Genomic DNA, 10,155 nt, shown 5'->3' on the forward strand with positions numbered 1-10,155 from the left:
TACCATTACTGCAAATCAGTAAACGAGGCCTTAAAATTGAGGTGACTAAAAGTTATTTGGAATACCTCTGTACCCAACTAGCTATCCAATCCCCTGAAATTAATCTCAGTAAAGACATCAGTACTCGCCTTTACTGACTAATGTGGTGTAGTTGTGGACCTAGTGTCCAATGCAATTAGCCTTGCCCTGTTAAGTAGAATAACATAGTGCGTCTCGTGATGATGAGGAGGAGGAGGAGTTAGCTTCTACTGGGTGCTTTACTGGGTTCCAGACACAATGCTAAGCCCATGTTACATGCTTTTTCTCACTTATCTTTACAATAGTCTTGAGGTAGGCACTGAATTCTCTGACTTCAGGCCTGGAGCTCTAGCCATTTCACTCTACTGCCTCCATAACTTACAGCTATCGTCAGATTGTGCTTTTATTTATGTGTGTTTGGTTGTTAGAAGTGAAGATGGAAAGATCTGATTATAAGAAAAAAAAATCCTGTTTTGGTTACTTCTTTTATCTCGAGAGAGGAGGAGACGCCGGTTTTCCCATCCTCAAGTCTATGAAGCTGGAGAGGTGGGGTTGGGAGAAAGAGAACATGCCACTTGACAAACTCAGGCCTTTCTTTCTGTCTGGCCTGCTGGGCCGCCACCAGCATGGGACTTTTTATGTTACTTTCTCCACTGAGGGGTCATTCATTAATCATGTGTCTGGTGTAAATATGAATCCCAACCCTCTACTACAAATTCTGAAGCGAACTCTCCCTAACCTCCCACACACACCTGAGCGCTGGACCAAAACATAAGCTTTTATCTCCCTGGCCAGTGATTAGAATTTTTAAGTTTACACTTTCACTGAAGATATATCCCAGGAAGAGGGGTCCTGACTTTATTTGGGATTCTCACTTCCAACACCCTGTGCTTTGAAGTTCCAAAACGTTGGCTTGATCCCCATTAAAACTAAATATATTTGCTTGCTGAGATTGACAGACTCTCTCCAGCTTCCCTCTGCACCCCCACCTGCCCCCCAGATTAGGGCTGCTGCAGTAGCATCTCACATACATTGCCTGGTTTGTGAGCATTTACCTTATTCTCATGAAAGTCAGCTATGCATGTAGGGAGTGTTTGTTTTATCTAGCATTTCTAGTTGTGTGTTTTTTAATCCCCACCTGAGGATATTCTTTTCATCAATTTTTAGAGAGAGTGGAAGGGTGGGAGGAGGGGGGAGAGAGAGCAAAACATCGACTGGAGAGAGAGACATGCACCTGTCGCCTCCCAGCCTGTCTGGGGTTGGGGATCGAACCTGTGACCCTTCAGTTCTTGGGCCAATGAGCAAAATCAGCCAGGGCTCTAGTTGTTTATAGTGGAGGAACTTGCCAGAAACAGGACTCAGGGGACACTGTACTTACCTCTCCCTTCTTTTCCATGCCAGTACTTAGAAATGAGGTCTTAAGATAATCCATGGAGACAGGTCCCAGGGCCTGAAACATAGCTCTTTCTGCACCCCTAAGTATCTCTAGGTAAAGCTCAGTTCCCAAAGTTCGGTTGGGTACATGTGCACTGTCGTTTTTCTGTACACTTTATTTTCCATTTTATCTTTGTTTATTAATAGGTCAAGAACCTAACTCAAAGACTATATTAAATAAAATAGGAGATGAGATCATGGTAATAAATGAACTTCTAAATAAATTGGAATTAGAAATTCAATTTCAAGAACAAACTACCAATTCACTCAAGGTAATGCTTTTCCTTATTTTTTAAAAAATCTTTATTGTTTAAAGTATTACATATGTCTCCTCTCCCCCCCACCCCCTCACTCCCACCCCAGGCCTTCACCACCCTATTGTCTGTGTCCATGGGTTATGCATATATGCATACAAGTTCTTTGGTAATGTTTTTCTAGGGAAGCAACAAAATAAAAAGGCAATAAGTACAAATTTCTTAATCACCAGGAATTCTTAAGGGTTCTGTAAGTATATTTATAAAGCCCTTAGCTTTGTAAATTATGACTGGTACAGTTGTTTTTGCATTTTATTTTCGCAGTATAAAGCACTCCAGAGCTTCACAGGTATTTCTTTTTTCATGTTGGTACCAATGGAATTGAACGTTACTAAAAAGGAAGGTTTCGTAAATATTTCTTGGTAGGTTGAACTTAAACAAATGATGTCCTGGTAGGCTGAGATGGAAGGAGTACCTGCCCTGGGAAGAGATGTGGATTCTTACCTCCCTGCCCTTAGCACCTTCTGCCACCCTGAGGAAGCCATTTTACCTCTTGGGATCTCTGGGTCCTCATTTGGAAAACAATGGGTCATGCTGAACTATTTTTTTTTTAAAAATATGTTTTTATTGATTTTAGAGAGATTTTTATTGATTTCAGAGAGGAAGAGAGAGGGAGAGAGAGAAAGAAACATCAATGATGAAAGAGAATCATTGATTGGCTCCCTCCTACACACCCCCAACTGGGGCTGCAGCCCACAACCCAGGCATGTGCCCTTGACCAGAATCAAACCTAGAACCCTTCAGTCAACAGGCCAGTGCTCTATCCACTGAACCACACCGACCAGGACGGCTCTTTTTTTAATATTGCTTGCATCCAGTGCTTTTTCACCCCTTCTGTGTTCTGAAAACTCACAATTATTGTGATTGTGTACCATGGTCTTTCACGCTCTTTACAACATCTTCATACACACACACACAGGCAGGACAGACACTTACTCGTGAGCGTTTTTTGGATTTTAGGAACTCTGTGCGTCTCTTGAAGAAGATTATAAAGATGTGGAGCATCTCAAAGAAAACATTCCTCCCCATTTGCCTCAAGTAACAGTGACCCAGAGCTCGTAAGTGTATTCGTAATTATTCTTGCCATCTGCATTTATAAAGCTACTAGAGGCCCGGTGCACGAATATCGTACATGGGTAGGGTCCTTAGGCCTGGCTGGCATCAGGGCCGATCGGGCCTTCCAGCTGCCGGCCAGGGCCTCCCTTCCCCGGCTGCCGGCTCTCGGCTGGGGCCTTCCTTCATTGCATGCTGCTCCCTGGTGGTCAGTGCACATCATAGCAAGTGATCGAACTCCCGGTCCCCTGGTCGAACTACTGTGGGGACAGTTTGCATATTAGGCTTTTATATGGAGAGATTATAACGAACCCCTCAGGTCTTCTTGCCTTTTCGTGTACTTTCAGTTTTGGTAGTGGCTGGCTGTTTTGTTTTGTTTTTGGTCACTTACGCCAGAAGTCATGTTTCCCCTGTCTTCACCAGTCTTCTTATCCTGCTCTCTCTGAAGGAAAGGTTGCCCCTCTTTCCCAAGGGTGAGTCTCCTCTGGGATCTCTCCCTCTGCTTTTTCTCATTTCTTTCCCTTTAGAGCAGATTTTGTCATTTTAGGCCAGATCATTCTTTGTTGTGAGAATAGCGTGTTTAATTACATCCCTTACTCTAGCAACTAGTTATCGGTAGCACCTCAGTTCCCCTCCACACCCCCATCCCCACCCGTGGTGACCATGAAAAGTGTCTCCAGACATTGTCATATGTCCTCTGAGGGGCAGAATCTCCCCTGACCCTTGAGAACCACTGTTTTAGGGTAGAAATAACCTTAATGAGCCTCCCATCTTAAAAACAGCCAAAAGAACAAAATACTTAGCTCTGCTCCCCCCTCAAACTACTGTCCTATTTCTGTTCACTGCCAACACATGTTTGTACCTCCTCTTCCCGGAGCAGCCAACACCTGGCTCCTACCACATTTAAGGAAGTGGTTGTTGAAGGTTATAAAGAGGTCAGAATCCCTCTTCAGCCCTGATCTTCCTTTCAGGTTTTATTTTCTTGCCCATCTCCTTGTTTTTGAAATTCTGTCACCTGCACCATGTGTTGGATGCTGATTTCTCCCTAGTATGCGTACAATTCTGACGATTGCCTGTGTGCTGTGCATCTCTGTTCTGTAGTGTTAGCGTATCGGATCTTGACTCTGAAGAACCTGCCAAAGTTGAGGAACCTGGAGTCACAAAGAAGCCCTGTAAAGAGCAAAGGAATATTAAAGAAATGCCATTTATAACTTCTGAGGAGTTCAGTGGCATCCCTGCGTAAGTATTTAAAGTAAATGCTAACGTTCAGCTCTTAATAACCAACATACATGCTTGTTTAACTCACAAGGCTTCATTATATTTACCATAATACGCTGTGTTCAAATATTGACCTTTTCTAAAACAGTCCAATGTAGACTATGAACATGCAGGAAATCTTTTGTTGAAAATGCTTAAAATCATGTAGAGATTGAGAGAAGGGTCAGTTTATTGCCGAGTCCTCTCCAGAACCATTTTGTGATTTAGACTTATCCCCGTACATTTTAGATGTAGCCTCAGTTTTGCTGTGATTTTAACGCAAGTGTGTTGTATAGATTTGAGGTTAGAATGAAGAATGTGTATTTGTTTTTCCATTTGTCCCTTAACTTATGCCCCACACTTACTTGAGTCTGGGCTCTATTCTGGGCCTGGGTCACTGGGAGAAAACGGGCGAATAACACAGCATGCCTTGCCTAGACGCAGGTCTCCTTTGCACTTTACAGATGACAGCAGTGGGAAACCAGTTATGGGAATCGGGTTTTTAAACTCTCCTAATTCCAGGGCTTCGCTTCGTGGCTTTATATCATTACATTTTTCATTATTATTTTATAATACATGTGGTTAGAAAATATTTGTTGTTGAAAATGAGTATTTCCTTGTAGATTTAATTTAATTTCACATACATAATTGGTTGTTTATTATTACAAAACAACAACTGATATAGACAGCTCTCAGGAAGGTAAAATAATCATGCTCTGCGTCCCAGGTATTTTCCTCCTAGGCCTCTTGCTCAAGGAAATGAGGAATTACAGAATAGACTTGCCTAAGAGGAATCTCACTACCATTGTTTCTAAGAGTGAGGTTGCTAGACCCTCTGGGAGGAGGATGTCTGGCTTTGTCGGAAACTGCCCACCGGCTTCCAGAGTGGCTGGGCCAAGGTGCATTCCCACCATAATGAGAGAGCGCTGCCAGTGCCTCGCATCCTTACCTGCCTCAGTTTTGCCAGGTTTTTTCTGTTTTAGCAATTCCATAGGTGTGCAGTGGTATCCCGTTTTAATTTTCAGTTTCCTAATGACATACGATGTTGAGCATCTTTTCACGTGCTTATTGGCCACTTGAAAAATACTGGCTGTTCGCTAGTTCTGGGATGAGTAAGGAGGCTGACACTTCTCTTTAATCTTTGCGGGCAGGGGGTGGTCACTCAGTCTTTTCCTTTATCGACAGCTTTGTTTTCATGAAATTCTGTTTGAGCTGTTCAGTTTTTTAAATATATTTTATTGATTTTTTACAGAGAGGAAGGGAGAGGGAAAGAGAGTTAGAAACATCGATGAGAGAGAAACATGTGTAGCTGCCTCCTGCACAACCCCCACTGGGGATGTGCCCGCAACCAAGGTACATGCCCTTGACTGGAATCAAACCTGGGACCCTTGAGTCCGCAGGCCGACGCTCTATCCACTGAGCCAAACCGGTTAGGGCGCTATTCAGTTTTTTAAATTGTTATTGTTGTTGCTCATTGGCTGAACTATAGGGAAGAACTGTGGAGTAGTAGGGTTTTTAGAAAATGCTTTCATAAAGAGATAAAAGAAGGAAATTAAATAGTCATGGTAGAGTATTAATTTTTAAACTAAGGAGTTATTAGGTGAATAAGAGAAATAAGATTACAGTATAACATCATCATAAACATTTTTCAAAGAAAATATTTTGTATGATGAGTCTTTAAAAAAAACATTAATCATCTACTTATTTACAGGTACATGAAATCCCGCTTAACCTATTGTCAAATTAATGATGTTATTAAAGAAATCAACAAGGCAGTTGTTAGTAAATATAAGATCCTACATCAACCAAAAAAGTCGATGAGTTCTGTGGCCAGAAATCTCTATCACAGATTCATTGATGAAGAAACAAAGGATACCAAAGGTAAAATGACAGGGTATACGTCTATGTATGTCTGCCATCTGTTTGGAGTGTAAATAAATCATGAGAAACAGAACTAATTCTAGAACATTCTAAATTTAGAGAGGCCATTCTCCACCGGGGGCGATTTTCCCACCACGGGACACTTGGCCATCTCTGGAGACATCTTTGGTTGCTACAACTGGGGTTGGGTTGGCATTTGGTGGATAGAGACCAGGGATGCTGCTAAAGTCCCCTCCAATGACAGGACAGCTCCCACAAAAAATGATGCAACCTGGAATGTGGTGCTGAGGCGGAGAAACACTGCTTTAGAGTTTATTATGGAACTATAACCAGTGTTTCCAGAATGAGAATAGTAACCATAACAGTTGGTCGTGCTTACATAGCACTTCCTGTGTGCCAGATGGTATACCGAGGGAGCTTCAGTCCTCCTGATGTCTTTAGGAGGTACGGGCGACCACTCCATTTTGCAGGCCAGGCAGAGAGCCCAAGTTACTTGCCCAAGGCCAGCCAGTCAGGTGATAAGAGCTGCTGAGGGTCTCATTCTCTTATCCACTATCTCCAATTAGCTCTTGAAAAGTGAATTGTTCAAAAGATATCAACAGATAGGTAGTGATATACTAAGCAGGGCTAGGTTACTGAAATGCTACAGTAAACATTATGCAACTTCACTTGAAAGAATAATTGTTATTTTGGCAAGAATACCATTTCTCACTTTGGTTGGGTAATGATAGTAAACATGATTAATGCCATTCATAATCACAATGTAATGCATTAAAGACTCATCTTGAAAGTTGCCCTTATAAAAATTAGCACTAATGTCTTTATTTTCAGGTCATTATTTTGTAGTGGAAGCTGACATAAAGGAGTTCACAGCTTTGAAAGTTGACAAGAGGTTTCATGTTATACTGAATATCTTACGACACTGCCGGCGGCTGTCAGAGGTCCGAGGGGGAGGACTCACCCGATACGTTATAACCTGAGGCCCTTTGAGCCTTTGAACCAGCCAACAGTAGGGTATAGAGGCTATTCCTATAGTGTCCTTATATGTAATTTAAAAATATATATAATTTATCTTTTCTTGTTTCTTATACAAATAAAACTTCTTTAAAATAAAGCATATAGGAAAATGGGAGTTATCTGTAATACTATCAACAATAAAAAATATGTTAAAAAGTAAATAAATAAAGCAAAGCATATAATCCTGGCTGGTGTGGCTCAGTTGGAGCATCGTCCTGTGCAGGAAAAAAGGATCAGATTCCTTCTTCTCACCTTTTGTTCTAGTCTGGTCCCAGGTGGATTGGCCGAGGCCCACTCACATTGGTCCCTCAGACCTCTGTGCTGGCTGTTGCCCTGCCCAGAAAGCTCCTCACCCACCCATGTGACCCTCCCCCTTTCCTCCTGGGTAGCTGCTCAAAGGCCCTTTGATCATTGAGACCTCAAGACCACCATATGTTCAAAATTAGTTTCCTTCTGCAACACACCCCCTTTTCTGCAACACACCCCTTTTCTGCTTCATTTTCCTTCATAGCATATCTGTCCAGCTGTTGGGTTATGTATTTCACGTATTTATTTGCCTTTCTCCCCTCACTAGGTTATAAACTCTGAGGTTAGGAGTTTCCCCTTTCATTCACTGCTGTGTCCCCGGCCAGTCTAACAGCTTTCCAGTAGAGGGCGCTAAACAAATACGTATGGAGTGCACATTAATCGAAAGTCTGTGCCCTTGGGCAAGTGACCACCTTTCCATATATACTGAGACGGTTGAACAAAAATGTTTTCAGGACCTTCTAGTTTTAATATTCTATATTCTAACACTCCCACATACTTCTGGGAAATATATTCATGCTAAATATAAAAGATATTTCCTCTGGCTAGATTATAAAAAATTGTAAAAAATATTCTGATGAGCTTTACACAGTGGTAGTATCATAGCCAATGAGGTTTATCTGAGGCATGATTATTGCTAATTGAAAACTTTTCCCAATGCCCCGCCATGACGACTTGAAATATAGTTGGCATTGGCAATTTTTGACAGTCTCTATGGAGACTGAATATATATATATGTAAATTCTGATAATTACATGGAAATCCCATTTTTTTTTTTTTTTTTTTTTTTTTTGGTAAAAGTTTATTTGAGCCAAACTGAGGCCATCCTGGGGAGCAAGATCTCAAATGCTCTGGAAATCTCATCTTTTAAGTAAAGACTCTGAAAAGTATTAAGTTTCAAAAAATATTGAAATTTAAGTTACTAGTTAGGTAATAAAATGAAGCTTTTTGTAAAAGATTAGGGTCCATTTATAAAAATTGTTTTCAGCCATCATCTTTAGTTTTCCAATTTATTTTGCTTATTAGATAAAGTTTTAAGTTTCACAATTTGTAAATGTTATAATTCAATTACTATGGTGCATTATATAGAACTTTGTGTGACAGCTTGAAGTTTTGTTTCATAATATTAAATGATTTCTTTATGAAACATCCCACCTCTTAATAGGCCATTATCATTGTTCCATAAATATATCTAATAATACAAAAGGCAAAATAAAAGAAAGATTAGTTAATATATTAAGGAACTTTCCTGGATATACTTTAAACAATGTTACTCAAATTGGAGCTAAGACTATATATGATTAGAAAGTAGAAATAACATCAGTTGAGCTCTGTTAAAGTTAGGCTGACTCAAGGGAGTCTCTAAGTAGTACACAAAAGAAGAATTTATGAGAAATTACGGTATAATGTGCAAATTTTACCTCAAATTCTTAGGATCATCTTTTGCCCTGGTTTATTGAAAAGCAGTCCATTAGCGTGTAAGAGTTGAAATTTACATGCAACAAAATGCACAGATCTTAAGGGTACAGCTCAATGTGTATACCCAATGTGACCCACAGTCCTATCGGGGTTTTTTCTTAAACTTTCAATTTTGAAATAATCACAGGTTCCCGTGCAGTTGCAAGAAATAACGCAAATAGAGCCCTTGTACCTTTTACTCTTTGCCTCAGTATCACAACCAGGGTACAATCAAGATACAAAACATGTCCATCACCACAAAGATCCCGCATACGCCTTTTTATAGTCACACCCACTTCCCTCCCACCACCACCCCCTCCTTAGCCCCTGACAACTCACCTGCCCTCCATTTCTGTAATTGTGTCATCTCACAAATGTTCGATAAGTGGAACCATACTTTATGTGACCTTTTGAGGTTGGCATTTTTCTTCTCCACTCAGCATAAGTCTCTGGAGATTCATCCTGGTTGTCGCACATATCAAGAGCGTGTTTCTTTTTATTGTTGAGTAGTTTTCCGTGGTGTGGATGTATGGCTGTACAATCGGTAGTTTAATCATTCCGCCTGAAGTACAGCTGCGTCATTTCCAGTTTGTGGCTGTCGTAAGTTAAGCTACGATAAACATTTGAGTACAGGTTTTTGAGTGGATATAAATTTTCATTTGTTCGGGATGCAATTCCCAGGAGTGCGATTGCTGGATCCGATGGGAGTGGCATATTAAGTTGTTTATTTTAAACTGCCAAAGTCCTTCCCAGGGTGGCTGTACCATTTTACACTTCCTTCTGAGCACTGCTTTCACTGTATCCCACAAATTTTGGTAAGTTGTATTTCGATTTTTCTTCCTTAAAAACGTTTTAAAATTGCTCTCGAGACTCCCATTTTACCCATGTATTGTTTATAAGTGTGTCCTTTAGCCTCCAACTATTTGGGGATTTCCCAGCTATCTTTCTATTATTAATTCTTAGTTTAAGTCCATGTTGTTGGAGAGCATACTTTGTGTGGTTTCTATTTGCTAAGGTGTGATTTGTAACCTAGGAGGTGGTCTGTCTTGGTGACTATTCCATGTGAGCCTGAGAAGAATGTGTTCTGCTGTTGGATGAAGGATTCTACAAGGATCAATTAAATCCAGTTGACCGAAGGTGCTGTTCAGCTCACCTTGTCCTTACTGATTTTCTGCCTGCTGCATTTGTCACTTACTGATAGAGAGGTTGAAGTCTCCAACTATAATAGTCTCTTTGCCTTTTCTCCTGGCAGTTCCATCAGTTTCTGCCTCATGTATTTTGATGCTCTGTTATTGGATGCATACAAGTTAAGGATTGCTATGTCTTCTTGGAGAACTGACCTTTTAATCATTAACACCCTTCCTTATCCCTGATATTTTTCCTTATTCTGAAGTTGACTTTGTCTGAAATTAACGTA

At 40.7% G+C, this 10,155-nt stretch overlaps 1 protein-coding gene and 1 non-coding gene across 4 annotated transcripts in view; both read left to right on the forward strand.

Moving 5' to 3' along the window:
• SKA1 (spindle and kinetochore associated complex subunit 1) overlaps positions 1-7,161 on the forward strand; it is a 24,299-nt gene extending 17,138 nt beyond the window's left edge. For all 3 annotated transcript variants that reach the window (XM_059707318.1, XM_059707319.1, XM_059707317.1), the window contains exons 3-7: positions 1,600-1,724; positions 2,727-2,824; positions 3,921-4,058; positions 5,788-5,957; positions 6,789-7,161. In XM_059707318.1, the coding sequence (XP_059563301.1) occupies positions 1,600-1,724; positions 2,727-2,824; positions 3,921-4,058; positions 5,788-5,957; positions 6,789-6,937 (680 nt within the window). In that variant the 3' untranslated portion in view covers positions 6,938-7,161. The remainder of the gene's footprint in view (positions 1-1,599; positions 1,725-2,726; positions 2,825-3,920; positions 4,059-5,787; positions 5,958-6,788) is intronic.
• Positions 7,162-7,860: 699 nt separating this feature from the next.
• LOC132240431 (U4 spliceosomal RNA) lies at positions 7,861-8,001 on the forward strand. Its single transcript, XR_009454323.1, has one exon. It is a non-coding gene; the product is annotated as a U4 spliceosomal RNA (small nuclear RNA).
• Positions 8,002-10,155: the final 2,154 nt, after the last annotated feature.

The sequence above is a fragment of the Myotis daubentonii genome, chromosome 8, assembly GCF_963259705.1.
Source record: "Myotis daubentonii chromosome 8, mMyoDau2.1, whole genome shotgun sequence".
NCBI lineage: Eukaryota > Metazoa > Chordata > Mammalia > Chiroptera > Vespertilionidae > Myotis > Myotis daubentonii.